General features: G+C 36.7%; 1 protein-coding gene across 2 annotated transcripts in view; it reads right to left on the bottom strand.

Moving 5' to 3' along the window:
- LOC111142446 (RB binding protein 8, endonuclease) overlaps positions 1–13,600 on the bottom strand; it is an 89,010-nt gene that overhangs the window by 36,731 nt on the left and 38,679 nt on the right. For both annotated transcript variants that reach the window (XM_022495595.1, XM_022495594.1), the window contains exon 6: positions 5,759–5,825. In XM_022495595.1, the coding sequence (XP_022351303.1) occupies positions 5,759–5,825 (67 nt within the window). The remainder of the gene's footprint in view (positions 1–5,758; positions 5,826–13,600) is intronic.

Here is a 13,600-nt window from a genome sequence, read left to right as displayed (position 1 = left end):
AAATAAAAACAAAGCCTAAAAACCCTAGATCTAATTAGAGGCGTCTAAGCCAGTACAAGTCAATAAGTACTGGTTTTGTCTTCTTTTGTCATAAAAGGGAAATTTGAAAAACCAAAACAACTTCCATGTATTAACCAAGTCTCTTCTTTAAAGCATTAGTCTCACTAATTTTTGAGAAATGTCAGAAGCTCATGCTATAGCTTCAGTTATTATGCACACTGGTCTACTTTCTTTCACTTTTCTAACAGCACAAGAGTAAAATTTTTTTGATTGTGTGTTTTATTTGTTGGCCTTACCTTAAATTCCTTTCAAAACAACTTAAATTGTTTTTTTTCTTAAGACCTATAAAGATTCAGGGTCTCACTCTGTAAAGAGTCTACAAAAAAGTTTTCTAACATTCAGCTTTTCTCCTCTAAAGAACTTAGTTAAAACATGATTTAACTTAACGAAGTAGTTCTAGCCATCAAGTTTACTTAAACATTCTGATTTTCAAAAAAAGGAAAAGAACCCTAAAACACGAACTAGTGAGTCTGCTACCCTGATCTCTTAGAACCAGTATGCACTTATAATATTCATAATTCAAGTAAGACTAATTTTAATTCTGAGGAATGTTTTATTGTATATGAAGCTCTCACAGGAAGGCATGTGACAATGATTCTCTTGATACCATCTCCTGAAGAATGATAATGAAGGAAATATGTAGTAGTATGCCTCGGGGTTCCATCCTCAGGCAGATTTTACTCAACATTTTTTTAATGATTTTGATGAAGGGCCCTAATGGAATATTCATCAAATTTGTCGAAGACATAAAGCTGAGAATAAAAGCTAACTTAATACATGGCAAGAAAAAAAAATCAAAAGACCCCCCCAGAGGTTGGAATAATGGGCCAAATCTAACAAAACAAAATAGAACAGGTTAAATGTGAGATTAAAGCCTCAATGAACTGAGTCAGAAGAGAGAGAATCCAGGTTCTGCCACCTACACAGACAGATAACCTTTGGAGGATGCTTTAGCACGAAACTACAGAAAGGGTATACAAACTCTGAAGTGAGGAAGACCTGGATTCAAATGCTAGGTCTGACACTTATCAGTCACGGTGGATAAGTCAGTTAACCCTTCTGAACCTTGGTTACTGTGTCTATAAAGTACGGTACTGTAATTTCCCACTTCCTTTTTGCAGGAAAGCTGTGAAAAGTAATATATGTAAAGATGAAATCCACTGCCCAGAAAATAGTATTTAATCAATAGTGCTCTTATTTATTTTTTTAAAGATTTTATTTATTTGACAGAGAGAGACACTGCAAGAGAGGGAACACAAGCAAGGTGAGTGGCAGAGGGAGAAACAGGCTTCCCACTGAGCAGGGAGCCCGATGTGGGGGTTGAACCCAGGACCCTGGGATCATGACCTGAGCCGAAGGCAGACGCTTAACAACTGAGCCACCCAGGTGCCCCAGTAGTGCTCTTCTTTTAAAATGAAGGAACAGCTAAATGGTATAAGGTTTCTTTGACAATCTACTATGAAGCTATGACTCCTTTTTTCTTTTTTTTTAATATTTTATTTATTAGACAGACAGAGATCACAAGTAGGCAGAGAGGCAGGCAAAGAGAGAGAGGGGGGAAGCAGGCTCCCTGCTGAGCACAGAGCCTGATGCCAGGGCTCGATCCCAGGACCCTGGGATCATGACTTGAGCCGAAGGCAGAGATTTTAACCCACTGAGCCACCCAGGCGCCCCAAAGCCATGACTCTTAAGACCTGTATTTTTATCTAAAACAATATATCTACAAGTAGAGGATAGGAAAGACTGGCTTCAAGGTTCTAGTCACAGTAAGACCAATAAGAATCAACCAGTAGGGGCGCCTAGGTGGCTCAGTGGGTAAGGCCTCTGCCTTCAGCTCAGGTCATGATCCCAGGGTCCTGGGATCGAGCCCCGCATCGGGCTCTCTGCTCAGCAGGGAGCCTGTTTCCTCCCCCCCTCTGCCTGCCTCTCTGCCTGCTTGTGAGCTCTGTGTCAAATAAATAAAATAAAATTAAAAAAAAAAAAAGAATCAACCAGTAATATTTATGTGCTGTGACTACATTAACATAAGTAGAAAGATACAAAAAATGGAGAGAGCAAGATTGCCCTATTAGTCAGACCACACCTAGAATATGGAGTACTTTTATTTATTTTTTCTTTTTTTAAGAGAGAGAATGCATGCGCGTGCATGGTGAGGAGGAGGAGAGGGAGGGAGAATCTCAAGCAGACTCTCCACTGAGCACAGAGCCCAACACGGACCTCGATCTCTGGACCCTGAGATCATGACCTGAGCCACAATCAAGAGTGGGACACCTGACCGACTGAGCTACCCAGGTGCCCCTAGAATACTGAGTTCTTAGTTAGGATAATGACAAACTAAAACATTAAAGAGAAATGGTCTTTGAAGTCCTGAAGTAATGCCTCCTGAGGAACAGTTTAAGAACAGAGGATATTTACCTTAAGGAAGAGTAAGACTCAGGAGGGCCCTGACAGTTGTCTTCAAGAATGCAAAAAGTGGCTCAGTGGTTTAAAGCCTCTGCCTTCAGCTCTTGATCCCAGGGTCCTGGGATCAAGCCCCACGTTGGGCTCTCTGCTCGGCGGGGAGCCTGCTTCCCTTCCTCTCTCTCTGCCTGCCTCTCTGCCTACTTGTGATCTCTGTCTGTCAAATAAATAAAAAAATAAAATCTTAAAAAAAAATGCAAAAAGTAGAAGAGGGGGTAAAACTTGTTTCAGATAATTGCAGAAAGCAAAACCAGAATCAACAAATAACCTGTAAGTGGACTGAATTTTACACAAACTTGGAAAGAACTTTCTATTAATATCTCACTAGAATTAAACAGGTTTGAGAGATTAAAATTATAGTGGAAGTGTTCAAACAATGGTTATTTGTTAAGGAAATTATATAAGGAATTCAATTTGGAAAAAAGTGAAAATGAAACGAATATTGCAGTCCTTGAATGTCTAAACTGCTTTGACCTTCACTGATCCAGTATATCCATTTCCTAAAACACAGAGAGCCATGACCTCAACACTTAGCTTATTTATTGCTTTCTGTGACTGGCAGAGTTGAATATACGTATATGCATACACACACACAATTTTTAAAACTTTAAGACAGCAGATTTTTTCTGAATAACTTCTTACTACAATGTCACTAAATAACTGTCCTACCATGTAAGTTATCTGTAACATTAAAACCAGCTTAGGTCAGAATTACTGGATTTAACAAGCAGAGGGGTAAGTCAAATGTTTTTTCTAAGTGAACAGTTCAGAGGAATTTCAGGCACTAACAGCATAATGTTACAGTGGTTTAGGGAGTGAAAGAAAAAAGATACTACTGGCCATTTTTTTAAACTGCCAAGCAAAAGTATATTTGTTTAAGGAGAGCAAGCTACAAAAGAGGTTGTCTTATGAGAATAACAACTACCTTAAACTTCAGAAGAGAACTTAAAGGCACACTAGATAAGCCCCTACACTGTTCTGATTCAGACATGTCTGAAATAAAAGATGCATACTTCGAAGCTCATCCATATGGTTACTCTTTACTGTCATTTCAAACTTTAGCTTTTATTTCTTTTCTAAAATATCAGTGAGCTTTAACAGAAAAACTTGTGGCTTTCAGAACACTAAAAGTAAACTAATTCTGAGTGAATTTGAATTCATATTTCACCAAGAAAATGATATTGTCCAATTTCAATTCACTTTATGTGCCTTGGTTTTGGAAGCATTCATGTTTCTAATCCCATATTAACCTCTACATGTTCATTATCTTATCTTTGGTATTCATAAATACCAAAGCTGAGGTGTTCAGAATGCCATAAGCTACATGTAAATCACTTCACAAACCATTAATTAATGTAGGCCAACAATCACTTATCTGCAATCTTTGGAACCAGATGTGATGTGGAATTCAGATTTTTTTTTAACATGATGGGTTATATGGAGCACATACAGCTTATTACAGATCCCCTCCAGGGGAGCCTGAGGTATCATCCTGTAGTTCGGCACATTGCCATTTTTACAGCAAAGCACAGCAATGCTCACGTGAGGTGGGATTGATAAGGACTATATAAATAGCATCCTGTGAGTTGGAGTGAGGTTAGGTTGTGAATACCATTAAAAAAAAAAAAAAAACAAAAACAACTTTTGGATTTTAGAGTCATATATAGAGCTTGTGGATGTATGTTCTAGCTTACATCAATGTGCAGTAGGAATAAAACTGGAAAGTGTTGACATTTTCAAAATGCATGTTTGATAATCTCAGTCTGATCCCACAGCCTTCTTTCTTCACCTGTCATTCCCCTTCAAAATTCCCTTCACTAATATTTAGTGGACTTATAAAATGGGAGGATTATGAAAATCCTATTGGATATCCACTACTTAAAAGTATATACTGATAAGTATGTTAACTCCACATATAAGATATGTTTATACATAAGACAGTAACTATTCTAAAGACACAATAATGTGTCACACCCACATAGTTTACCAAAGATTTTGTAGATTTCTACTCAAATGAAATAGAATCTTTAAGAGCCCTATAAAACCACAGAGACTATCCTGAATCCTAATTCTTAAAAATATTTCATAAGTTTTATATAAATGGGAACTAAGAACTGGCTATATCTCAGCTCTGTGACAGACCATATCCAGAAAAACAGATTCTTTTTCTGAGATACTGTTGAATAATGGAAAAAACAGAGGTGTTTAAGTCAAAAGATAGGGGTGGGAGTGATAGACTTATTTACCTTACTAGCTGTGAGACAATGGAAAGTTATTTGACTTCTGTGAACTTTGGTTTCCTTGTCTACAAAAGCAGAGATAATAAAAACTTGTAGAATCATAGTGAGGATTAGAAATAATAAACATAGCGCACAAAGAAGAGTAAAGTACACAGAATACAAGTTATTATTTTTATTCTGTGTGAGAAATGGGGGGAGAGGAACAGAAAAAGGAAGAAGTTCTCCAGGTCTGCAAAGTGTGTAAGAGGAAAAAGTTATTCAGATTGCTTTTATGAAGCTTTTGGGTCAGGGCTGAAAACTCATATATTTACTTAAAATAGAAGTATTGGGCACCTGGGTGGCTCAGTCGTTAAACGCCTGCCTTCAGCTCAGGTCATGATCCCAGGATCCTGGTATTGAGCCCTGCACTGGGCTCCCTGCTTGGCAGGAAGCCTGCTTCTCCCTCTCCCACTCCCCCAGCTTGTGTTCCCTCTCTGTGTCTCTCTCTGTCAAATAAATAAATAAAATCTTAAAAATAAATAAATAAATAAAATATAAGTATTTCAGGGGCATCTGGGTGACTCAGTTGAGTGTATGACTCTTGGTTTTGGCTCAGGTCATGGTCTCAGAGTTGTGAGACTGGGCCCCACTTTGAGCTCCCTGGAAACTACCCCTCACCCCGGCTCATGCTCTCTCCCTCTTTTTCTCTCAAATAAATAAACAAATCTTAAAAAAAAAAAAAAACAAATATTTCAAAAAAATAATTATAAAAATTAAAATGTTTTACATTAAATTTTTTTTCTTTATGTACACATTAACCTAATAGATACATACACACTCTTCATGTGTACTCCCAAAAGAGTGATTTTCTTTACGGTATTGCAGAAAATTGCACCATTTTTAAAAATGAAACCTGCAACTCTTAATATCTTCAGTTTTTGTATAGCTAAGTGTAATAAAGGAAGAAAATTTGAGGGAAAATATTCAATTTTCTGTTGCAATTAAGGAAAGATACTTACTCAATTTTCTGTTGCAGCTGTTCAGAAAGCTTTTTATTTTCTTCCTGGAGAGTATTCTTTTCATTCACTTAAATATAATATGAAAAACAAGCAAATGTATGTTAGGCTTTTTCAATAATATCAATAATTATGGAGAAATTAGGATTTCTAATTCTAAGCCATAATGTTAGTCAGAGTTAATGCTACTGTGCAAGACTAATCTGTTACTTGGTAGTGATCACTACATCACATATTGTGCCAGTTCTATGTAACTGATTAACTGATAATTTTATTTTATGCTGTGGGCAAAAAAGAAAAAGTACTTCATGTACTGGGGAGTACAGTTTAATTATTCCTACTGAAGTCAAGAGAGCATTCCATCTGTTACTCAGTCCTACTAATTCCAAATACCATTTTAGTAAAAGACCTTTATCTTAAAATAAATCTGATATTAAAAGTAAAATAAGACCAAAGAGCAGTATAATTTTTATAACATTAGCACATTTAAGTCAAATTATCTTCCTTAATCATACCCTGTTCCATAATTACAGCATCAGTAATTTAAATATATCCACTGAAATAGTATTTGTTTGAATCTACCTCAACTAAATTTTCCTGTCTGTGTTTATTTAATTTAGAAAGCAGAAACTCAATTTTGGGCCAAATTTCTACTTCAGTCAGCACAAAATTATTATAGTATATAATAGATACTTTATATATACATATAGTATACTTTATATATATATATATATATATATATATATATATAGTATACTTTTGTATGTCACTAGCTACACATGTACTTCCCTAGGAGGAATATCCAAGAGCTCACAGTAAATATGACTAATCTCTAGAAATAAAGTTAATCATATTCTAAACATTTGTTAATAATTTAGTGGTTTATAAATATAAACATAATTTCCTTCATTGAGTAAATAAAACTTTTTTGGCTATAATTATGTGAGGCTACTAAACTACCTTCTATGGAGGATCTTAAAAAAATTAAGATATGGACAGTGTCTAGAGAAAAGTACAGCCTAATGAGGGACCAGATATTACTTAAACGTATTCTATACTGTTGAAAGCAGAAGGACATTATAGAGGTACAGAACTAAAGGAAATTTCAAGGAGAAACAGGTTACTTTGGGTTCTTGAGAAGATGAGGAAAGGATTCATCAAAGACAGGAAAACTGAACCAGAGTTTTCTGGTTTTCTTTTTGTTTGTTTGTTTCATTTTTTTTTTTTTTAAGATTTTATTTATTTATTTGACAGATGGAGATCACAAGTAGGCAGAGAGGCAGGCAGAGAGAGAGGAGGAAGCAGGCTCCCTGCTGAGCAGAGAGCCCGATGTGGGGCTCGATCCCAGGACTCTGGGATCATGACCTGAGCCGAAGGCAGAGGCTTTAACCCACTGAGCCACCCAGGCGCCCCTTGTTTCGTTTTTTTAAGATTGATTTATTTGAAAGAGAGAGACCTTGAGTGGGGGGAGGGGCAGAGGGAGAGAATCTCAAGTAGATTTCCTGCCGAGCATGGAGCCTGACATGGGGCTCTATCTTACGACCCTGAGATCATGACCTAAGCCGAAACCAAGAATGGGACGCTTAAGTGACTGAGCCACCCAGGCACCCATGGACAGAGTTCTATGCAGAAAATTAATGAAGCAAAGTTAGAAAAAAAGATTGGGTATAACAACAAATGGTAGGAAGCCTTCAAAATCAGGTTAAGTAATCTGAACTTCATTTTAAAAGATTACCAGGTTTTATTTTTCATAGCTGAATGATGGGAAGATTGGTTTGTTAGTATGTACAACCTATACCAAGGTGAGAAAAAAAAGCACTGACAAGTCAGGTGATCCTTAAAATATGAAATGAGTATTTGGACTAATGTGGAAGGTACAGAAATAGGAACTGAGCACAGGCAGAAGAGCTATTACAGAACCAGAATCAGTAATTATTTGGCAATTCATCCTCTCTAAGGTGAGAGAAATCAAAGATGATCTTAAATTTCTAATAAAGATGGTTTTACCTGACTCTCCCTCTCCAAATGCCAATGAAATGTCAAAGCAACTCTAATAAGTCAACTGCAATACTGACAAGTCAGAATGGTTGCCACCAGCAGATCAGAACTAAGAAAAATTCACTAACGTTTTAAAAATAGATAGACTCAGACTGATGGTAAAATCTAACCAAAGAAAAGGCCTTTAAAAAAGTGAGCCTTTTCCTCAGAACGTCACATTAATTCCAGTATAGGCAGAATTCCAGAAGTTGCTGAATGAGCAAACAGTTGCCCTTAAGCTAAAGTCATGAGAATAGATTTCCAGAAGTATTAACATTGGAGAGTCCATTAATAAATACTGAGACAAGGAGATCAGGGCAGTAACTTACAGTAATCACTACAGAAGGCACTCCCAGAAGTGCCTAGAAGACAAACTATCCATATACCCTACAGAAAATCTCTCCGGTCAAGTTTCCTTTTCTCCTACCCTCTGCCATTGAAGTAGGGCTCCTGTAAATCAGAACCTGCACTCACTGTTAGCAAAGTAGGCATTCTTCCTTGAGCTAAAGAAGTTAAGTCTACATTTAACAAAAGCATTAATTTAGAGACATATAATTATAAACAATTAAGGGTCAAAAAACACATAAAAAAACTTAAAAAAACCAGTATTTTTTAAAAAAAGAACTAAAAACTGGGACTCCTGGGTGGCTCAGTCAGTTGAGTGTCTGACTCTTGTTCAGCTCATGATCTCAGGGTCATGGGATTGAGCCCTGTGTGGGGCTCCACACTCAGCACAGAGTCTGCTTAAGATATTCTCTCTCCCTTTCCCTCTACCTCTTCCCTCCCCCAGCTCTCTCTTTCCCTCTCTGTAAAATAAATAAATCTTTAAAAAAGAAAAGGAATTAAAAGCCAGTGGAAAAAAAATTAGCCTCTGGATAAGTAGTTTTAATATAGGAAACAAAAGATATCTCATGACATCTTCAGATTTCAAAGGCTGATAGGTTCATTAAAAACAAGCAACAGGTGGCCATGAAAGAAACAAAGGTCATAATCATTAAAAGCATAATAAATGGGATGAAAACAGACTAAATGTGAATGAAGACAGAATATCTACCTAAGGGACTCCCAAAACTCAGCATAAGAGGATAAAGTTACAAAGTGTAAAGAAAAATTAGACAGAATGGGAGGACCTGGCATCTTAGTAATCTGTGTTCCAGAAGAAGAAACAGAGAGAATGGAAAGGGATACTTAAAAAAAAAAAGCAGAAAAAAAACCCTTCTTGGGCTAAGTAAACACTTGAGGATTGATGGATGAATTAGATATTCTTTTTTTTTTTTTTTTAAGATTTTATTTATTTATTTGACAGAGATCACAAGTAGCAGAGAGGCAGGCAGAGGGGTGGGGTGGGTGGGGAAGCAGGCTCCCTGCCAAGCAGAGAGCCTGATTCGGGGCTGGATCCCAGGACCCTGGGATCATGACCGGAGCCGAAGGCCGAGGCTTTAATCCACTGAGCCACCCAGGTGCCCCTTAATTAGATATTCTAACAGTGATCTTACTAGAAAACAACTAGAACCTACAGAAAAACATAATTTTTACTAACTGCTGAGCTCACAGGAAGAGAAATGCAAGGGACTCCCACACCACCACCACAATCATCAACAAAAACAAAACTGTGAGCTAAAACAGAGCAGTGGAAGTAAGCAGATGCTGGCATCACAGCCCTGGTGGAGGGACTGAACCTGAGATATCCAGTTTAAGCCCAAACTCCTGGAATGGATCCAAAGTAAACCTTATCCTTACCACTAGAGTCAGCAGAAGATAACTCCGATATGGATTCCCAAGTATTTCAGATAATAGAAATATCTTATGTAGTAATGAAATGGTTAAAGATTTAAAAGATGGAATGTCCAAAATGAACACACTAGAAGTGATTACAAAAAAGTGGGTAGACAGACAAGGTTGAAATAATCTGAGCATCAATAATAATGATCATAACTGAGTGACACACATTCAATATATAAAATCCTATGGGTTTATTATACTCAAAAAAGAGAAAGCCCCACTTTCATCAAAAACAAAATGAAACATCACACACACACATAACCTATTTGTCACCACTGCAGGTAACTATTACAGAAGACCCTACTCTGAAAACTAGCAATTAAAGGGAGAAAATTAAGATGCACCATGCCTTTCTAGTAGGAACTATATTCCAAGGTAGCCAACAGTCCCAATTTATAAGGGTAAAATCCTATTTTCCGAAGAACACAGCTAATAAATGTAGAAAGAACAGAAATGAAAATTTAGCATTTTATAATCTCTAAAGAATCAATTTAGGAAAGGCTCACCAGTAGATGTGAAAACCATTATGGAAAGACAGAGAGAGAATTATAATTTTTGCAAGATTTCATAGTATCACACATCCGTCCCCCCCACTCAGATTACTTGGTGGAGAAAATGTGACTCTATTCTAATAAAGAAACATGGCTATCACCTTAACCCAGTGATCAATCTTAGAATCCCTAAGAGTGGAATAACCTGAAAATATCTGTCTCCTGATATAATGCAATATGAAGTAGCCAGCGTTAGCTATCAAGTACTGTTGTCAAAAAAATGTTTAATCTAGACTTAATCAAGCCTTCACATCCAGTATTTATTCAATAGGAAATAAAGGAACAAAATAAAATGTTAAAAAAAAATGCAGAAGGTGGCAAAATTTTAGGAAAATGACCCTACTTCAAGAAGCCAATGTTATGAGGGTGCCTGGGTGGCTCAGTTGGTTAAGCGTCTGCCTTTGCTTCAGTCACGATCCTTGGGTCCTGGGATTGAGCCCTATGTTGGACTCCCTTCTCAGTGGGGTGTCTGCTTTCCCCTTTTCTTCTGTTCCCCCACCCTGCTCATGTTGTCTCTTTCACTTGTGTCCTCTCTCAAATAAATAAAAAATCTTAAAAGAAAAAAAAAAGCCAATGTCCTGAAAGAAAAAAAAAATAGGAAAGGGAACTATTCTATGTTTTAAAATGATAAATGCATTGTGTATGAGGGTTCTTTACTATTCTCCCTACCTTTCTGCATTTTTAAAATCATTTCATTAAAAAAAATAATAAAGAAGGGGGTGCCTGGCTGGCTCAGTCAATAGAGCATGCAACTCTTGATCTTGGGATCATGAGTTCAAGCCCCATGTTGGGCATACAGCTTATTTAAAAAAAAAAAAGAAGAAGAAGAAGAAAAAAAAGATGAGTATATTGAACAAGACAGTTGAAGGGCACCTGGGTGGCTCAGTGGGTTAAGGGTCTGCCTTCGGTTCAGGTCATGATCTCAGGGTCCTGGGATCGAGCCCCGCATCGGGCTCTCTGCTCAGCGGGGAGCCTGCTTCCCCCTCTCTCTCTGCCTGCCTCTCTGCCTACTTGTGATCTTTCTCTCTATCAAATAAATAAAATCTTAAAAAAAAAAAAAAGACAGTTGAAATCACTCAGAACACTGCAAAGAGAAACAAGAGGATGAAAACCAGGAAAGGGATATCAAGTGATATGAAGGACAGAATGATGAGGTCTCATCCAGAATCCAAAAACAGAGAATGGAGAAAACACAGTATTTGAAAAGCCAGTAGCTGACAGTTTTCCAGATATGATTAAAGATGTGGTTTCATAGATTTTGTAATATATACTAAATAGAATTAAAAAAAAAAAACTTGGTTAATTGGTTAACTGAATTAAAATTATAGAGCACCAAAAGAAGAAAAAAAATCTTAGCAGCAGTCAGAGAAAAATGATTGTTACCCTGAAATAGGCCTTACAAAAGTAAAAGTAAAATAAAAACATCTGTGGATAAAAACTAAGTTTAGAACCAACAAATACTTTTTTTTTTTTTAAAAGATTTTATTTATTTATTTGAGAGAGAGAGAGAGAGAGAGAGAGAGCAAGAGAGGGGAGAAGGTCAGAGGGAGAAGCAGACTCCCTGCAGAGCCGGGAGCTGGATTAGGGACTCGATCCTAGGACTCCGGGATCATGACATAAGCTGAAGGCAGTGGCTTAATCAACTGAGCCACCTGGGCACCCCCCCTAACAAATGCCTTCTAAAGGATGTATCTCAGAAAGGATAATATCCTAGAAGGAAACTGAGGTGCAAAAGTAGTAATAAGCAAAGAAACCGATAAAATATGTAGGCAAATCTTTTAAAAAACTGTCTTAGTAAAGTCATTTTTAGAGAAGCTTCTAACTTAGAACGCTAAGAAAAAGGAAATGAAATGCTAGGCATAAATAGCATGTAAGCAGAGTTCAGGTGTTTTAAGGTCTGTGTATTATTCGAAGGTGGTCAAGATATTAACTTTATATTTAGGAACGCATGGTAAAATTTCACAGTTGTAGGGCGCCTGGCTGGCTCAGTTGGAAGAGCATGTGACTCTTGATCTTGTAGTTGTGAGTCTGAGCTCTGTGTTGGCCTAGAGCCTACTTAAAAAAATTTGTTTTCAAGGTTGATCAAAAAGATATAAAGAATTAAAAAACAAAAAGTAAAGTATCGGATACAAATAAAATAAGAAGACAGACATCCTCAAAATTCAAAACTGGGAAAGTAAAAACATAAAAGAAAGAAAAGGGAGGAAGAAATCCAAATAGCAATGAACAGAAACATGAAAAAAATCATATATATGAAGGCCCTGGTGTTTTTTATTCTTATGATAACTTGGGACTTGACCTCGGCAATTTTTCTTTTGCTCATTTTAAGGTAAAATTAGTTTTCTTAAACTTTGCCATAATCATACAGGTAGTATTACTAATGGTGCAATTCTGAGACTACTGTGCTTATGAGATTTAAAAAATGAGTAGTTGGGGGTATTTTCATTCTATCATCCCTGTGTCTTTGAGAACCAGGCTTCTCAGTGTGGGAAGAGATAGAGATGCTATTAGAGAAAAGGTTAACAACAGATCTACAGTCTTGAATTTGCATTTTAAAAGTGAATTCATGAGGTATTTTGTCTATCTGAAAATTAGGCAAAGGATATTCAAGCTATTCTCCAAGAAGAAATGCAAACTGAGTATCATGTAAAAAAATAACCTGAATAGTTAGAAGGAGAATGCTAACTTAAAAAAGGTATCATTCTTTACCCATAAGATAGGGTATTATTAATTCCTGCATTTTTGCTCGAAGCTAAAGAAGATGCAGGGAAATGCATGTTTTCAAACACCTCCCCCCACCAAAAATCAAGCTGTCCATCAACAGCAGAATCGCCAAATGACATCTGTGCTATAGAATATAATGCAGCCATGAAAAAGAACAATGTCTTTAGTCCTTTGAAGAGTTTGGCTATTTTTCAGATAACCAAATTTGTTGGTAATTTGATTATTAGGTATGCAGACATTACCAGAGATTATTGCTATACTAACAATAATATAATTGTAGATCTCAACTATGTTAAACAGAGATGTAATAGTTTTCTACTTACTGAAAGCATTCTTATATTCCTAAATAAACATATGTACCCATTCACACATACACACCACAGAAGCTACAGACTTAAATTAACATGTAAAGACTTCTAAGTCATAGCCTAAAATGAATTAAAACATGTCAGAACAAGAAGTATGGTATGATCTCATTAAAATTTAAGAGAAGAGAAGAGGGGGACACCTGATTGGCTCAGTCAGTGGAACATGTGACTCTTGATCTCAGGGCTGTGAGTTGGTTAAGAGAGAGAAGAGAGAAGGAAGGGATAAAACAAAGGAGAGACAGACAGAAAGATAAACCTGGACCCGGAAAGATACATTATCAGATTGTTAACAGTAATTATCCCCAGGAACAAAATAAAACAATATTCTTTCTCTTTTGAAACAATGAGGTTATATATACTCATTTATTCTTGTTTGAGTAACC

This window comes from Enhydra lutris, unplaced genomic scaffold, assembly GCF_002288905.1.
Source record: "Enhydra lutris kenyoni isolate GAN:26980312 unplaced genomic scaffold, ASM228890v2 scaffoldscaffold8, whole genome shotgun sequence".
NCBI classification, from domain to species: domain Eukaryota; kingdom Metazoa; phylum Chordata; class Mammalia; order Carnivora; family Mustelidae; genus Enhydra; species Enhydra lutris.
Note: the sequence above shows the minus strand (reverse complement) of the source record. Positions and strands in the feature narration are given on the sequence as shown.